At 30.5% G+C, this 19,292-nt stretch overlaps 2 protein-coding genes across 3 annotated transcripts; both read right to left on the bottom strand.

The window, feature by feature from the left end:
- Nucleotides 1-86: 86 nt before the first annotated feature.
- LOC145967286 (trehalose transporter 1-like protein) lies at nucleotides 87-9,431 on the bottom strand. Of its 2 annotated transcripts, none has more exons than XM_083092029.1 (6): nucleotides 9,156-9,431; nucleotides 5,770-5,848; nucleotides 2,575-2,922; nucleotides 2,147-2,304; nucleotides 1,507-1,959; nucleotides 87-1,177 (listed from the first exon to the last, which is right to left on the bottom strand). In XM_083092029.1, exons 2-6 carry the CDS (start codon nucleotides 5,824-5,826, stop codon nucleotides 586-588), a joined length of 1,608 nt encoding a protein of 535 aa, XP_082948155.1. In that variant the 5' UTR covers nucleotides 5,827-5,848; nucleotides 9,156-9,431; the 3' UTR covers nucleotides 87-585. The 2 variants fall into 2 exon arrangements, with proteins under 2 accessions (XP_082948155.1, XP_082948153.1); XM_083092027.1 differs by lacking the exon at nucleotides 9,156-9,431 and adding an exon at nucleotides 8,028-8,693.
- An 8,309-nt stretch (nucleotides 9,432-17,740) lies between these two features.
- Nd-sgdh (NADH dehydrogenase (ubiquinone) SGDH subunit) lies at nucleotides 17,741-19,032 on the bottom strand. Its single transcript, XM_083092018.1, has 3 exons — nucleotides 18,885-19,032; nucleotides 18,215-18,426; nucleotides 17,741-18,104 (listed from the first exon to the last, which is right to left on the bottom strand). Exons 1-3 carry the CDS (start codon nucleotides 18,967-18,969, stop codon nucleotides 17,859-17,861), a joined length of 543 nt encoding a protein of 180 aa, XP_082948144.1. The 5' UTR covers nucleotides 18,970-19,032; the 3' UTR covers nucleotides 17,741-17,858.
- Between the last annotated feature and the right edge of the window lie 260 nt (nucleotides 19,033-19,292).

The following is a 19,292-nucleotide window of genomic DNA, read 5'->3' as shown; positions in this document are numbered from 1 at the left end:
CTACAAGATCACCGCTTCAAGAATCGATAGCGAGAGAATACCGCGATATAATGAAGATTACTTGATAAAATAAAGCTCTTATCACATGTAAGAAATACTTAATATAAATATATTATTAATTAAAATACACGACAAAATTATCTAGTCGTTATTTACAACTTATCGTATAAATGAATCTTATATTAATATTGTATGTATATATGAACATTTAAAAAGATCTAAAAAATGTACAAAATGTATCATTAGAAATAAAATAACGCTAAATTAAATTAAGGGAAATGTATCTCTAATATATACATATTTACATAAATATGTGTATTCTGTATATATAATTACTCTATAAAAACTTAAATAATTTATTTTTGATATCATCCTTTTAGGAATGTTCATAATAAGTTATAAAGGAACATTTGTCGATAAAATGCGAAGCAATAATTTTACTAATTAAAATCGTATAGATTAACGTAACTCTCGGTTTAGCAGTATAAAATAAATAAATATACACTCTTCGGAGATACAGCTAACTATAACTAATTCACAATTTCACACACAAATTATCTATGTAAAAAAATTTAGAATTTTTTATTAAATATACGCGTGTTCGATTGCGATGCTGGTTATAACTCGTTGATCCTGAATTGGTTCTTTCTGGGAGATTTTGGTACTCTTTTCCGAATTTTCTGGCGACAGCTCCAGGCAAAAGTTATCGTAAGTGTACGCGTTCGTGACGATACTCGACTGCTTCTCCTCCGAAATCGATACGAATCGTTTGAGGGTAATATTTTTCGGCTGCGAAAACATATTAGAAAAAATCTTGGGAGCATTTGTTGAGCTGTCGCTCGATTTACAGGAGAACTTCATTTCGATATCATCGAGACTTCGTCCTCGAGTCTCTGGCAATATTATTAAGGCGAAAATGGCGCCTAACAGACTGGCCGCGCTGAATATCCACATCGTAATCTCCAGGCTGACAATGGCATTCAAATCCGGATACATTTTTATCGTGGCAAATATCAGTACCTGCGCGATGCTAGTCGTGAGACCGCCCAACCTGCCTCTAAATCTTAACGGGTACAACTCCGAGGTCATAACCCACGGTAATGTGACGAAGCCGATTATAGATGCGCCCACGTGGGTCCCGATGCAGAATAGTGGTACCCACGATGGAAGTTTGAACCTGGGAAATCATAGCGAAAATGTTACTTTCAGTTAGAGTTTTCGAAGAGCGAGAATAATGAATAATCAAAACAAGAAACATTAGAAAATATTAAAAGTAAAATTACAAAAAGGAATAGGAGACAAAGGTCCATATTCTGAATCCCCTTTTATCGATAAAAGTGCTTCTAAAAGTGGCCTATAACCAATCAGAAAGCTTATATGCCACTTTTAGAGGCACTTTTATCGATAAAAGAGGATTCAGAATATGGGCCAAAGATTAAATCGCGTGTAATCCGTATAGACAAGGAGATAATAAAAATTGGATTGTATTGCATAAAAAATGCAAACCTGAAGGAAAGGGCAATTCCCATCGCCGCGATAGCCATTCCGAAACCGCTAATAAAGGCCAGGCTCTTCCTGCCGAAGATGTTAGCTAGTCCGGCGCCGAGAATCGACATAAAGAACCTGATAACACCCATGCCAATGGTGGCCATATATTCGTTTACGTCTAGGCCGATGTCCTCAAGTACATTCACGGCGTAAAACACAATCACATAAATGCCGGACAGCTGTTGAAGCGTGAAGAAGACGAGCAATATCAAGAATGGTTTCCACACGTTTGGCTTGTGGAGCGCCCGCAATAAATTAATCTTCTTTTCCTTCCGTTTCGCGTTCGCGTCGCTGAGCTCTTGATATTCTTTATCGACATTGAACCCGGGACCACGTAACCATAGAAGAGCCTCTTTAGCCTCGTCCGTTCGACCTCTCGAGATCAGCCAGGCAGGAGTTTCCGGTAGCATTCTGGAGAAACAAATCTCATGTTTAACGATCGCTCACAATTAAAAAATTGTTAATCCTTTATGGAAATATTTTAAATAGTTTCACTTTGTATATGTGTGCGTGTTGACATTATTGTATAAACTCTTATGACTTTTTTATTTTATAATATAAAAAAAAGATTAATATACACTGTAAAAAAAGTAATTACCGTGTTAATGCGAGCGACAGAATTGCTGGTCCGATGCTGATAGCTGCCGCCTTTTGCCACGTTGTGATGGTACCCAAGATGTATATTATCAAAACGCCTAGAGAGACGAGAATTGGTCCGCAACTCGCAAGCCAGGCTCTTTGATTTGGTGCTGCTGTCTGAAAAAAAATATTTGTCAACATATTTGATCTTTGCAAAAATGAAATGAATGCGAAAAACATGTGCATCGACTGTTACGCGTAATTAATTATCACATGGCTAATTAAAGATTGATCATCGCTCAAATCTACGTTCAAAAATCACCATTATAAAAACAAATTATTTAAATTACCATTATAAAAGAAGAAATTTTTTTATTAATAAAAAGTATCGCAATTATGTAATCGCTTGGTCATGGTTATCAAGGATGCATTTGCCTTCGTATGTACCTCGCTGACGTAGAGATAGGGTCCATTGACCATACCGCTGCCGATACCGCTAACGAATCTACCGGCATATAACATTGGCACGTTCCTCGATAACGCAATCAGCAGCCAGCCGGCGATGTGTGGTAGCGTGGCAAAGACGATCGCGAATCTGCGGCCGAAGAATTCGGCACAGAATCCGGCGACAAGGGCGCCGAGGGGATTCGAGACGACGCCGAGGGAGGCGATCCATGAGGCTTGCGACAGGTCCGTGAGATTTGTCTCCAAGAGCCTCGGGATCAAGATCGCGCTATATCCTTGAGTCAATCCCACGGAAATCTGACTGGAATGCGCTGCCAGAGCCGCGAGGATCTGGAAACAATGTTAGATCATCCAATGAAGTACTTTTATATAATATACTTTTATATAATATGTCATATATAATTTTATTAATGATAACGTTACTATTATAATTTATATGATAATATAATTTACTTCATTATATTAATTAATCATTATTATTATAATTTAATGCGTGTAGAGGAAATAATATTAATTAAAAATCCGACTATCGATAAATTTTATTAAATCGAAATTTATATTTTTTGTTATAATTGACGTATTTAAATATTCAATTTAAAATAAAAAATTGCTTGCTACAAAAATAAATTGAAGATAATAATTATTAATGTAGACACACACACACACACACACACACACACATACATATGCGATAGATACGTAAGTTTGGAGATATTTTTCTTACAATTTGTTTTTGGCAATGAAGCGATTAGAATTGTGTACATTTTTCTTTCGAAATATTACGTGTTTGAAATATTAATCAATTTCCGCGGATACGTATTGAAATACTAATGATCGAATGAGACATTATATTTCGAGGCTAACAAGCAGATTCTAAATTTTGTGTAAAATGTTCTTATCGAATTCATCTCGCCTTAAGTAGTACATAAACATTATGTAATAAATGTTATATAATGTTGTTATATAATTTAAATGATTAATTTAAAATTAGAGAAATGCATATATTAGACTTATCATAGTAATTAATGTAGATCGTATCTCGCAGAGTGATAGTGATAAAGATTAGTATTGAAATTTTTATATAAGATATATAAAAGCTAGCTTTAATTATTTCGAAATCGAAACAATTTTTATGTCTTCTTTCAACATATTTTTATGAAAAAAACAAAACCTATTTATCTTCTGTACTAATCTAAAAGACAATAAATAAACAGTCGATGTATATTATTCTCTTATACTTTTTCATATATATGTAATTATACTTTTATTATCTTATATTTTTTTATAAATATGAAATTATAATTATAAAATATTTTTAATCAAATTTTATTTTAAAATCTAAATAAAAATAACATATTATATATACAATTATATCAAAACATTTCAATAATTTAGTTTACATTACATCTTGGAAATTCTATATATATTCTTATAATACATATTTAATTATAAATAAAAAATTATTTCCCTTTTTTGACATAAAGAAATTTTCATTTGTATTAAAGGAATGACAGCAATGGATTTTTCATTGTTTTGAAATGATTCGATACCTGTGGAATAATCCGTAAATATATCTTTCGCAAATTTGACACGAGAATAATAATGAATAGCGATACGGTGACGCGGATGACGTGCGTTATCATTTCTCATCCGGCACGTTCAATCAAAGGATGAATATGTAATATTGCATATAAGAGACAAAACAAATCTGAACGCAAAATTCGTGCGACAGACTGCTGGTAGATGAATAAATCATTTATATATGTCTTCGTTGTTGGTCATTATTACTCAGATTGCGAGAAAGAGATCCGTATACTTTTCAAAGGTCGGATCAAGAATCATGCGTGTTTGGGGCTATGATATCTATGTATTATCATACGATTTCGCATGGAAATTTATTTCCGAATAGTATAATTTAAACATGAAAGCGATCTCTTCCCACTCCAAAAGAAATTTTATTTTCGAGACATTCAATTTTATAGATTTATATATTAACACATTTTTACGATTTTAATATAATTATAAGAACTCAAATTTCTTCTTATTAAAATAAAAATGGATAGAAAAATAATAAATAAAAAATAATTAAATTATTGAATACATATATTAATCTTGATAGATCTTAAAAATTACACCAATCCGCCCAATATTGCTCGTAAATTATTTTGCACATAGGTAGAACATCGTTAAAGTTAAGAAAACGAGTGTTGAAGTCATAGCATGAAAACGAAAGGAAACAGAATGTATTGTTACATTCGCACGTTGGCTTAAAAAATTCTGCGGTATCGTGCGCGAGCCGCGAAGGACGAGAATCGAGAAGGCCGATCTATCGATCGCCTTCGCTGTGTTTATCCATTTATTTATTTGTAAATCGTCTACATATCCTCGTTCAATGTAAATCCACTGTTCGCGCATAACGTTTTCACAATAATTATTCGCACCGATTGCAATGTGCAGGGTTGAAAAACATTAGATATACATAAAAAGCAAAAAATATATATCTTGTTTATATATAGATTTTAACTTTATACCTATAATTATGTATTATTTCATTGTTTTAATTATTATTTAACTGTTATTTAATTATTTTAATAAATTATTATTATATATATTACTTTTATCTTATAGCTATTATATTATTTATTTACATATGTCGTTACTGTAATATTATCTATATTATCTATATTATTTATTATTACCTTTCTCATCCTATTTACATTAATATGTAATACTTATATATTATATATTACTTCTACTATTTTATTTTATTATACTTTGATTCTCTCTTAAATATATTGTAATTATAATCGACGCAAAAAGCGACATACTATTTATCTGGTTAAGTAATTATTTCGCGCAAGCAATACCTTACATTTCATTGACGTTCTCTAAGAACAAAAATTTTAGCGAAAAAGTTGCATGTGTGTGAGTGTATATGTGCTTTGTTCCGTTTGTTCGATTAAATAAATACCTAATATTAAATATATCTTTGTTATTCGACTCTCTTCTTATTTATGTGCTATTTGACATTTGCTACTGTTGCAATAAAATACCAAAATTCCATAATGCGCATTCCACGTTGTAATTCCAGTCGTGGGAGAATGCGGTATCATCGCAAGCGTGCTTAATTGCGGTATCGCTAATCGCGTAATCGTAATTCAGAATTAAATAACTTACATCTTTTTTGTTGCCGGAGTAAAGGATCTTCGACCATCGCTTCGTTTGCGTAATCATCGTGCACGTCAAAGTATGCCAACTGTAAAACGATGTTATAATTAAATGATTTCATTATGTGTTATCACATTGATATAGTTTAAAAGCGGCATTACGTAATTATAGATTACTTTAAACAATTGTGGAGTATCGAAAAATTGATTATATTCACACATGTCTCTTTATCTTGGAAAAACTCTTGTGAGTTGTGTTTAGTGAACTCGCTTCCGTTGAAACTCGTCTCTTAATAACAGTAATTACGTGGTTGAACAAATAAATGATCGAGTTTGTTCCGGAAAATGCCGTGTATCCCACACTTGTTGATTATAACCGTACAACTACATCGTATATAATACACGATGAAAAACAATGATTAATTTAAAATGATTTACAATGATTAATTTAAATGATTTATAATAATTAATTTAAATGAAAAAACAATGATTAATCTTCAATATCGATTACATTACACATATAAGTATAATTGTTATAAAGTGAATCTCTGCGATAAAAAAATTAAGAAGTATTCTCACAAATACATCTCTCGAATTAATTGATTCCATCTATTTGTTTATGATGTATCAGCCTTTGTAATTCATTAATTTTCATTAATTTTGTATTTCACATATTTATTTGTATAAATCTTTTAATGTAATTATATACGAATTGATATAATTATTCAAATAAACTTCTGTTTCAATGTACGATACATAAATTGAAATAATAATCGCGCAATTAAATGTTTGTTCGCCGGCAATCGAAATATTTAGGGGCAATAATATTTTATTTTGTGACTCATGAAACTTCATTACTATCGCTGGATTTTCAATCTGTTTTACAATACAATACAATATAGCATGAGAAGGATTAGAGATCAACTTTATCGTCTCTATTCTATCTCGCGCTTCCATTCATCATACCTCATGAAATTTTATCGCTACGTTATATCGCTTGCATTTATTTGATAAGATCGATTAATGACAGTGAGCATAAATCTGCTTGAAAATATAAGTGTATAGATTTTCATGCATTTTATATGCAACAAAAGACGTGTTTCGACTATGTAAGACCATTTTATTAATTTGATCATAAGTGAATTTAAAGACCTTGAACGAAACGCCCATTCTTTCTTCCTGTCTATCAAACGGTTAAGGCTAATCACGCGAATAATATATTCGAATCAGAGTAATCATTATTTTCATGTCACAAATTCTTGCTCTCTTCTTCACACTTTTTATTTATTCATTTAAAGAAATTTATATTGGATTATAAGAGAGAGATAATTTTAAAGTTCATTTTTTCAATCTACAATTCACCAGAGAAATTCCTGCAGATTATTGCGTAACAAAAAAAAATGCAAATAAATAAAACTACTGTAAAATTATAGATTGAAACATTGCATGCTAGATGTATTTTAGAATGACTGTACTTCCGATTTCCGGTTTGCGTCTTAACGAAATTCACACTCGTTCGATATAGCAGAATACACATTGTCATTGACACAATTACATGGATGTTGAGACTATTGGACAAAGAATATTAGACAATGCTAATCTATCGTGAGATTTACGATAATTCAATTAACAAATGCAAACACGAATTATTTGCGAGAAAATACAATAATTTTTTTTCATAATTTCGTTTTTTATATAAATAAATAAGTAAATGAGAGAGAGAATGAAATAGTGGCATTATCGTATCCGAAAAATTTAACATATATATTACGCTGAAGATTAAATTTACGCGTCAAAAGAATGCTTGATTAAAACGGAAACCGCTACTTGCATTAATTTCGACAGTCATTGGAAAAAACTGAGAAAACTGAAAGAAATTCATTTTGATACGCAAACCGAATCGAAGCCGAACGCGTATATGTTCCTTATATTAAATTTCTTGTATTAAATTGGAATTTCCCAACTGCATGGACAACACAACGCATATTTGCACGTCATACGTAATGTATTAATACAATTTGTTTACAAGCTCCAATTGCTATTTTTACCAACTTGGCAAAACTCGAGATCTCGTTTCGACGCGTATAAGTAGGTTATTTGTCAAATTTCTATTCTTTTTAAATTAAACTTTATTACTATTAAATTATCAAATTATTTTAATTAAATTTATATTTAGTTTAATTTAATAGAAAATATTAATGTTGTGTTAGTATCTATCTAATTAATTCAAATATATTACAATCAAGAAATAAATATAACTGTAAAAACCTTGTTATATTATCTGCTGCGGCCTCGACTGGATCAACAATGGTAAGAATATTAATATCTTGTATAATCTTCGCGCCGTCTCTCTTATCGACGCGCATGCAAAGACAGAGTATACATCCTTCTTTGAATCAAGAGAGGTCTATCAGCGGCGTGAACTCGCTTATGTGCGATGATCGTAAACACTTTAACTATAGATCACGAATTAAAGAGTTGAAGGACAAGCGGAGATGGATTACCTATCTGACAATAATCACGAATTAAATCGACAAGAGAAAGAGAAAAAAAAAACACCGGAAGTCTAAATCTTACGATGGAATGTACACCGGTTATTAAAGTCCCGCATTCGCGGCTGTTTCCGGATCGCGAATTTTCGCTATGATCTTCACCGTGGTTCTCTTCGCGATATCGAAGAACACGTGCGTACGCATATATACATACACTGAGCACGTGTTTGACTTATAGAAGAACCGAGAATCACGTTGCGATGGCTCGCGAAGGCACAACTGCTGGCGAACCGTCGCGGCTTTTTTCGCGCTCGACACTGAAATCATTTTCGTCCGCGCCTTCGCATTTATAGCGGCAAAGGCAGCCGGCCGCTCTCGAAACGTTCGACGCTTTGCTTGCGAGTATCTTCAAAGCGCCGTCTGTTCCGAGGTCTCCCCGGAGTATCTTCGCGATCAATGAACAGAGATTATTTAATGGATATTCTTCAGTTGAATTCTAGAACAATTTCATTTTGTACACATCCAAATTAATTTTTCAATTAAGTAAGAGAGAGAGAGAAAGAAAGAATGAGATTATGTGGAGACTAGCGCGAGAAACACGTGCGGAGATATGTCCGGATATTCTTGACAGGAGGGAAATTTGAATCGATTTTCATGTGAGTGAGTAAAATGCATATTGTTTTTCTAAAAAAAAAAAATGAAATATATAGATCACCGAATCGTTGTAACTTTTCATCGATGATAATGACTTCTTCCCGTAGCGTTGAATCGCGAGCGCGTTTTTTGTCGGTAAAAGATACCATTATACTATTCATTCATGACAAAAGATATGCTCGAGTAAGTCCGTGAGTCTTTACGATAAAAAGTGTACGACTATTAATAACAATGCGAACAAATAACTTACGTGTATAGTTGCAATCGAGATCTCGATCTTGTGCATCCCTGACCTATCTCGCGAAAGGCGCGAGAGAAGGCTGCTAAAAAATTCTAAATGACGCCAGTTTAGCCCCGGCAAGGGCTCATTTTTTAAGAAAAAAATGAGCTAATAAAGATAGCGTCATTGTTGTCGGGACGATAAATTATATGAAGCATCCTCGTACCCATATAGCGTTTCTCAGTGTTTTCTTTATGTATCGCAACAGATGTTTAGTCACTTTGTCATCAATTCTGTCTGAAACGATAAGGATATTTATAACAATAAAGGAGATGCGTTTTATAAGGATGATATCATCGTGAGTTATTGTTGACGAAATATGTAACGATAGTCATGTCGTAAAAATGAAACAAAACAAATACGAAGAAAGGCTAATATCTAGAAAAAACTTACTAATTTTTAAATGTATTAATTAAAAAAAAAAACAACTTTTTTTAATTTGCACTGTAATCAATAAAAAATATCTTAAAATAATAGAAAAAAATAGAAATAAATAGCTAAAAAACTGAAAGAGAGAGATAAAGAAAGAAGACAACTTTTAAATTCACTATAATGTATCGTCCAGCATCTCGCAAGGAAATCTAGAGTTGCATGATGTTGTCAGTAGTCGATACGACTTCGAGATCTCTTTTTTTCTCGTTCGTTTTTTCTATGCGATTTTACGATCGCTAGTAAGTATTCAGTAGGCGCGATTATGATCGGCTCACCGTATACACATATCGATGCAAGTTTAAGCACGGTAACGATCTACATCCATTCACGGCAGGAGGTATGTCCTCCTTAATGATTGCAAAGTCCTACGCCGGCAATAAAAAGTCAATGTTATATACGACAATAGGGGCAATTGCGATTACCAGTGTGCGTCCTCGACCTGCGAAAACGTCATCTTTGCATTTCAATTCCGTGTGATCGTCGTCTTTCAGCCCCTCTCGCGAAAGCTCGATATACTTTCGTGCTAATAAAATCTCGCTTCTTTTCAAATTAATATATATATATCGCAGAAAAAAAGTAATACTTCGATTTGCAAATTATAACTTCTTGGGGAAAATTAAATTATCTAAAAGAAGAGAATTTTGCGAAAGTTTTAAAAATAAAAGTATTGTTAAAACATTAATTTAATTAATCTTAATTAATATATATTAAAATGCATAATTTATTATACATTTATTCACCTAGATTATTATTGATCAGGAGAAAGTAACGTCTTTTACCTTTGCTCGTAGAATCACGAACAACTCGTCAATTCGATCGCGTATCTCCATTTAATTTAACGCGTTAATTAATTCAATATGCCAGTGTCTAACAATCTGATACTTCACAAGAACTTACTTGATTAATTGGTGTCTATTTTTTTGCGCAGATTTCCTTGATGCACCTTTACGGTTTAAATTTCTTTCGATATCACCGACAAGAATTATACGGGATCGCAGAGGCCTTCGAAATCAATTTCCGATCCAAGGAGATCTCTCTCATGACCTGAAAATCCCTCTTACGTGAGTCTCCTTATGGAAGCTTATACGTGGAAATAGATGAGATATAAGGAAATTATAATATAAATACGCCCGCGTATATGCATATATTTGCTACGACTTCATTGTCAATTGCATTAAATTTTCTTATCTGTCAAATTTATTTATATAAAGAAACTACATTTATCGCGATATGTTGATTAGGTGTAAATTCCTCATCGTAACTCCCGCCAGAGATAAAATTAATATTCATTACTATAAAAAACATATTTTCGATTCAATTTTGTTTCGATATATTTATAATTAGAAGAAAAAAAGTAAATCGTCCTGTATTAGCAATTGATCTACGATAATTAATGATTATATATTTAATTTTATTATTATATATTTAATTTAAGTAAATCGTCCTGTATTAGCAATTGATCTAAGATAATTAATGATTATATATTTTTTGCAGTTATTATCTCAAAATTTATGTATCCATCACAATTTACAATATTGCATAAAGCGCATGCGATTGAGAATAATTTGTGGGTGGATCACTTTAATTTTTGCTTCGATAGCGACTATAATTTATATATTTACTATAATATTCATAGGTTTGTATAGCGCAGATCGATTCGTCAGATTAATTTTCAATCAATCTCCCGTTCGTACACGATTTGCCATATTTTGACACGATGAGTTGCACGTATTAATTAGCATACATAGATTTTAATTTGCATATATTAGTTTATCGTAAACACTAAATAGCATCGTGTCGTGGCGCAGCGATATAAATCAATGTTTTACGATAAGTATTGGATGACATAATCTGTATATACTATATATCGTTTTCGATGATACATGTGATTAAGATATGATGCATAAAAATACAATAAGAAATTCCTTCATTTCTCTTACTTCTCTAATTTTACATTATTTTTCATGCGATTCTTTTTAATTTTTTAAATTCTATTGTATTTCTCGACACAAAAGTAAATAAAATTGTTGCATATCGCGATTGCGAGAGATTATTAGAAAGGATTTAAGCCTCCGCGAATCAACGTTCCATTCGAAGGCCTCGGTCTGTTGATTTCGGCGATGATGCGAACGAATGAAAGTTTCGATCAGGAAACACGCCCAAGGACCTGTTTAACTCGAGAAGCAACTATCTCCGTGACAAATGACTTATGCAAATCACGGAAACCACAACCCTCACAGCTATTTCCGTTTCCGACTACGTTCCCTTCTCGTTGTCAATGAGATTTTTTCGGGTATTTCCAGATGATTGAGAAAAATTTCATGTTATAATTATACGATTCAAATTCTTGTTGTTCACGAAACATGAATATATTTTAGGATTTTCGATTATTATTCTATCAATTATCATTTTTCTTATTTTTTACTTTGACGATCCATTCATTTATGCGCCTAATGTAATTTATTTATATTACTCGTGTTATTTTCTAATACATATATCTAATTGAAACGAATACGTTTCATTATGACAGTACACCATTCCTATTATTACGTTATAATTGTAATATATTACACAGTAAAAAATAAAATGTTAATTTTAACATTTTTCACATGTCCCAGAAAGTCCACTCTAAATTTTAAGTTAAAATGACTCATTCGTCGTATGTTACTTATTGATAAACTAAAAATGTTAAATAATTGACACGATACTTTACATTTATTTTTGTTATTGTGACTTTAAGTGTAATGTAAAAATAACAAATTAATTAAAAATTACATGAAAAAATAGTTACAATAACTCGTAAGAATTATTGTAGGACATTAACATATAATAGTAATTATTTTAACTTAAATCATTTGTAATAGAAACATTTGATTTTAGTAAATTTGATTATTTTGTATGTCAAAGTTCAAGATTATTTGAAGATTTACTTTAACTTTTCTTAGAATATTAAACTGACTTTGAAACATGTTGATTGTTTAAAATAATTATGTTAAAAGTACTCAAAATAATATTCCATTTCTAAGAGACATATACAAAGTGTTAAGATATGAAATTGACATAAATGTAACACATGAAAATGTTATAAAAATAATAACATATAAGTTGTATGTTAATTTTACATTAAAGTACTAATCAAAACGTGGTAACACAAGAAAATTTTAACATATGGACGCGCAATTTTTTACTGTGTAGATTATGAGTATTGATAGATTTTCAATAATTACTCTAATTACTATAATTTACAACGCATTCGCACTTTTAATGCTGTAATATCTACATTTTTTGCAATATTTTTACAACCATCATGTATACAGAATGCAAATAAGAACAATGAGTAATTACAAACGCATAATTAGACTATTAAATGGCGCGGTAATAAGTGATATAAGAAAGTCCGAAAATTTATTCGAGATGCAACTTACGATAATTCCCGTTATTATAAATTCAGCATTACGACGGCAACCGACGTGACGTACAATTTTGACTTCCTGGTGCTGAAATATCATATATTTGAAACTGCATAAGACGAATCGCTATACTATATTGTTACGGATGTAAACATCTGGCATAAATTCATTACTAACATGCATGTCACGACGTTCGCGATGCACTCATTATCAAATGCAGTCTCGAATATCTTGCTTCCTTCCGAAGAAAAGATTTATGATTATTAGAAGTTTAGATAATGTGCTTATTTTATTAGAATAAATTAAAAGACCGCGCAGATATATGACATAATAATGAAATATATGTACGATTTGATTATTTAATGATCGCAAAATTATGTCAATATCAATTCGCGTATCAACGTAATGATTATGATAATTTTTAATACCTATACCATTTTTTAATTAATTGATTACGGTGTAAGTCGCACGAAAATAAATAATGAATAAATAACGATGGGAAAAAAATTGTACGATGCCGAAATTAAGTCATTTCCACAATGTTGCAATTACGTAAAAAATGATTGGTAGAAAAATTTTATCTCGTACATACGTTCGTGACGTCGAGTTCTATGGAAATGTTTCTATCGATCGAAAGAAATACTCATAGAAGTTTTGCGAACATTTGCATGGAAATTTCAATTAAAGGTAAAGCGACTCGATCGCGATGATTCATTGTACGTATTGTTATGTAATGTATGATATAATAACAGGGTCTACGTAGTCAGGCGATAAGATACATAACGTCTCGCATAATTGCTCCTGAATATCTCTCGCGCAATTGTTGCTAATCCTCGCGTGCAATTTATTTAAGATGGAGTTTTAATTGCAAGAAGCCACCAAGAGACGCTATTATGTTATAAGATATAATCTCGCATAATGAAAGGTTTTTGGAAATTTCTCGCAACGCGATGTTTATGACCGCGTGATTGTACATAATGACATTATAATTATTTGTTATGATTGTTACGACATCGCTATTCACACGTATACTGTAATAGATAACAAGTTTATTGTACTCATTCCGAATTCGCGTGCGTACAAAAACTGATTCGGCTCATTGTAATGCAATTGACAAGTGGTTTCTGATTAACAGTGAGAATTATTCGAAAAAAAGTTAAACTATACTCCCAATTAATATACCTAATTAATATACTCCCAATTATGCAAGTAACATAATTATAATTGTTGGTGGCATTTTTATTTAGCATTTATTAAATGATTATTTAATTATCAATCATCAAGATATATTTATGTTATGTATACATTTGATGATAAATTTATGAATATTTTCCTTCGTGCTACTAAACTCAATTAGTTTTTGAGCAACGATAGTTGCAAAGTTTACCTTACAGATGCGATAAATTGGAATAACTGAAAAGTTCTCTGAATACGTGCAAACTTTCGCTGGAAATCAGTCAAGCATTTAGTGAAATCGTTAGTTAGTGATTTCCGATTTATGACAGAGACGAGACGGATACATCGCGAGAGTTCGCGAAGAAAAAACTGATATAACAAATCCCCTATATATTTCAATGCGGCGAAGATAATTGTCTTAAGATCACAATTTTTTTTAATTATTTTCATATACTATTTTCTATTTAACAGAATCGTCAAAGTCAAATGCATTAAAGCATCAAAGCGATAAAAACAACAATCTGTCATGCAATTTGATGGCGTTGTTTGTAATTGCTCCCCCTGTAATTACGGAAAATATTCCACTACGATTTGTAACGAAAATATATGGCGTTAAACTTTAATTATTTTGTCAATCTCTTATATCTGGATCGATTTATTGCGCGATTGTATAAGATTTTAAAATAAAAAGAACCACACGTGTGTATCATGATATACATCTAAAATAACCTTATGTAATTTTTTTATATAATTTTTAACATCTGCGTAATTCAGCGTCAACTGTAATGTTTATTAACACATTTCTTTGCCGCTGACGTGATAAACACTTTTGAATGGTATATTCAAAGATAAATTTTTAATTACTGCTACACACGCGTTCTTCCGCTATTCTTTGACATAAATAAACAATTTCAAATGTAATTAAAAATAAATTCTAATCTTAACACAATACGCGAAGAATAAAGGAAATGACAAATAACGTATAATATTCATAATATATTATTCACCATTTCCTTTTTTCTTTGAATTGTATATTATTTAAGAGTACTTACTACGTCAAATGATGACGGAAAAGGTGTGATCGTTGGCGCTGAATTACACAAATGTCAAATTGCACGAAAATTATTATGTGTTGCGTTATTATCTGACAAATTATATGAAGATTTACAGATTGCACGCGTATTTACAATGGAAAATAACAAAAATCATATGATAAATTGTAAGTGAATTTTGTATCTATCGTTATGCTGTTTGCGTGCTTGGCAGGCGATTTGTATATGTATGCGAAGTACATATTATGAGATACATATTATGCAAGATACGCAAGGCAACCTTGACAATGACCACTGTCGCTGAGTTACGTTAGTACTCGACGATCTCTGTACGTGTTGTTAATACGCCAACCAGATAATTATACTAACGCAATAAGAGTGTAAGAAACGAGCACCCGTGTCTTTCTCGGGAAAAAAATAAATATTTTTTTTCCATTCTTACGCAATGTGCTTATGATAATATAATTGCAAATCGTAAATTCGTGCGTATTCTCCGTGTGGATTCTTCGACCAATTAAAATCGATTTTTCTTCAATGACTTTTGTAATTCAACACTATTCTTTTATCTTCACTATTTTTTTCCAATAGTTGTTAACAAATTTTTGAATACTTAAGTATCAAATTAAAATGTGTGTATATGTAAAATTCTTACGTGAAATTAGTTGGAAGAAATATATGATTCTATTATTTATTTTCTACAAGCATTTAGGGAAACGTACGCGCTTTCATGAAGAAAAATCGACTCCCTGAATCGAAAAACTTTACCGCTCACTTTCCACATTATATCGACTAAATCTTCCAATGCAATAATAAGATTTTAATATGAGAACGATTATAATGCTGTGCGCATTTTACATCCCGTAAAAAGAGAATATTATACATTATCATTCGATCAAAAGCATTTTACTATGTGGAAAAGAACAAATTGTGAAGATGTTAAAGAAAATAGAAAGAAGTAGAGAGAAATGTTCGGAATATTTAGTGATCTACCCGTAGAGAAAGAAAGAAATAAGAGTGAGAAAAACAATTGGTACAGAATTTAGTTAAAAAAAGTTGTTGACCTTCTTGATTTCAAGCCATGGCCAAGGTTCTCGATTAATGAATTTGAGAATAACCGGAGGAAATGATTATCGGGATAATTATCGAGACGCATTTGTTTCTTACAGTGTACTTTAATTCAATAACGCGAATGATCGATCCTATATTTCTTGTAGTGTCTCGGAAGATTTAATTTATTTCGAACGAAATGCAATGAGAGAATTAAAATAAGGACTTGAGAATGATGCCATTTCTTTTTTAAAATCAGAATGTTTCTTTCATTGATTTTATACGTAATGTTTTTCTTGCCAAAAGATTGTGCTCAAAAAATTATTTGAATAAAAGAATAGATAAAATTATTTTGATAAAATAACAGATCATAAAATCTTATTATATATATATATATATATATATATATATATATATATATATATATATATATAAAATAACGAATCGTAAAACTCTAATAAAATAATGCTACTTTCTCGAGTGTCAAATTTGTTTTATCAGATTGAAAACAAGTAAAGCAAATACTGTCATTCAATCGAAGAAATAAAGCATTGAAAAATCGATATATCTAAAGATCAGTATTTACCGTAAATTAGAATCGTTTTTGAAACATTACAGCAATATATATATATATATATATATGTATGTGTGTGTGTGTGTGTGTTATATATGTATATGTATGTATGTATGTATGTATGTATGTATGTATGTATGTATGTATGTATGTATGTATGTATGTATATATATATATATATATATATATATATATATATATATATATATATATACTGCGTATGTCACAACTAGATATATATCAACTGAGAAAAAACATAACTGTATAAACTAGAAGTAAAGTTAGAAATATAAATCAACATGACAAAAGCCTAATATTATATATTTAATTATACTTGTGATTTACAGTTATTATCTCAATTTGAATATATAAATTTGTTCATCCCAAAAAATTGCACGATTCTACTTTTAAATATAAAATACTGAAAACTAACATGCTTAACATATTACCATTTAGCGAAAATTACAAATGGATGATCAATATAATATATCAATATATAATCAATATATATCAATATATAATAAATTGATATATGTTAGCATTTTAATAATTATCAAAGTCGAGAATAATAAATTAATAAAATAATAGAAACATGTACCCAATATTATAAGAAATACAATAATCAATTATAAATATTGTATTTATGCATTGACAATATTGCAATGACATGCATAAGTATGCATTGACAAAAGAAAATGTATCACATTATACTTTCGTCCAAAGTTTTTAATTAATATTTTATTTTATTAACTATATTTGTACAACACGATATATTTACTGGCAGTGACTTAACATTGTAAACACTGCAGCATTAATTGATCAAATCCTAGAATATATGTGATCTACATTTTTTTTATATATATATATATATATATATATATATATATATAGATACATATATATATATATAGCTGATTAAGTAATTTTTTAGCTCCCCCTAATATTTTCCAATTAGAAATAATCGTTATGAGTAAAATAAATTTTAGTCACGCTTATGGAGAACTTCATCTATCGATTCTTTATATTTGTACAGATACTTAGAAGCATAGGATTCTTTAAAGTATTGACTTCTGTAATCGCGGTTTTGACCCATCAAAGTATGCACCTTTTTTTCAAGAAGCCTAACTTTTCTGACTTGGTCCTGATGATACATGTAATGCAGATACTTTTCGTATTCTTCTTGTTGCGATGGAAAAAAGTAGCGTTGCAGGAATCTTTTAATAGGATGCTAAAACAAATGTGAAAAATATGTTTATGTAGTTACATAGTTGATATATCTTGTGTATCAAAAACATTTAAATCTTGTAAAAAATATCATTGCCAGCATATACATCTTACCTGAAGATATTCAAATTCTTTTGGTACATAACCCTCGGGTATTTCCTGAAGTGTAGCAGGACCAATAAAGACATTAACTAAAGTGATTGTAATCCCAACAGGAATAGCACCCAGTAAAAAGTAAAAGTGGAACCAATCTTTTGTTTTGTGCCATTGAAAGCTGCTTGGCTTTATGGTAAATGTGCGTTCTTCGGACATACATCTTATTTGTTCTGGAAACATAAAGAAAGCTCAGAAATTTCTAAAGTTCATTAAAGAATAGTAGTTCATTAAAGATATAATAATCTCAGAGATTAACAGAAGTCAAATAAATAAAATTCCAACAATCAATCAATAGCTACATAATCAACTAACATTATCACAAGTTACAATTTATATATAAATATATTAATAAATTAATTTATATATATAATTATAAAATATAGGAAAAAAGAGAAAACTGTGTAAAAGTAAAAATTTTTAGTATTTTAATTATTTCATAGCCATATTTTTTATTTTCGAATGTATTCTCTTTTATTTTATGACACGATGAGTATTCGTGAAAACATGTTCGAAAACACTGTGTGCAGTCGTTGCGTAACAAAACACCAATTTTCGCAAAAGCTCATCGGTAAGGTAAAAAATATTCATTTAACGATATAATTGTAAACAATTACACATAGATAATCACCGTTTTTCAACGATGCCGTTCTAAATCCACCGTTTTGCAGCAATTTTTGACTCGCAGAACGCAAAATGTTACTCCACGCCGCCATTTTTCTCCGATTCGAACGAACACGAATGTGATGAGATTCGAGAATTATATCAAAATAGAGTCCTTACTTGCCGACTACAGAAAAGAGTCGCAAACTATACTATAGTTTTTATTGAGATAACTAGGTGGCACTATAACATTTTATTATCACGATTGGAATAAAATATTAATAAAAATATTTATTTTTTAGTTTCAATTTAAGTATGGGAGAATAAATATTAATTTTTAAGATATAATTTCAATTAATATACTATTAATTAGAATATAGTAATATACTATTTAATTATTTAATCATATATAGAAATATATATATTATTCTATTAA

This window comes from Camponotus vicinus, unplaced genomic scaffold (assembly GCF_025532165.1).
Source record: "Camponotus vicinus isolate PSW18456_S1 unplaced genomic scaffold, iyCamVici1.0 SCAF_2, whole genome shotgun sequence".
Lineage (NCBI taxonomy): Eukaryota > Metazoa > Arthropoda > Insecta > Hymenoptera > Formicidae > Camponotus > Camponotus vicinus.
The sequence above is the reverse complement of the archived record's forward strand: the minus strand, read 5'-3'. Positions and strand labels throughout refer to the sequence as shown.

What these genes read in the sequence shown, in the direction of transcription:
- LOC145967286 (XM_083092027.1), bottom strand. Translation starts at nt 8,125, where the DNA reads ATGCGCGTCGATAAGAGAGACGGCGCGAAGATTATACAAGATATTAAT. An exon ending in ACTCCGGCAACAAAAAAGAT is followed by an intron (nt 2,923 to 5,769) that starts GTAAGTTATTTA and finishes CATTGTTTCCAG; the next exon opens with ATCCTCGCGGCTCTGGCAGC. An exon ending in GGAATTGCCCTTTCCTTCAG is followed by an intron (nt 1,178 to 1,506) that starts GTTTGCATTTTT and finishes ATGATTTCCCAG; the next exon opens with GTTCAAACTTCCATCGTGGG.
- Nd-sgdh (XM_083092018.1), bottom strand. Translation starts at nt 18,969, where the DNA reads ATGGCGGCGTGGAGTAACATTTTGCGTTCTGCGAGTCAAAAATTGCTG. An exon ending in AACGGCATCGTTGAAAAACG is followed by an intron (nt 18,427 to 18,884) that starts GTGATTATCTAT and finishes TTATGTTTCCAG; the next exon opens with AACAAATAAGATGTATGTCC. An exon ending in AAGAATTTGAATATCTTCAG is followed by an intron (nt 18,105 to 18,214) that starts GTAAGATGTATA and finishes CATTTGTTTTAG; the next exon opens with CATCCTATTAAAAGATTCCT.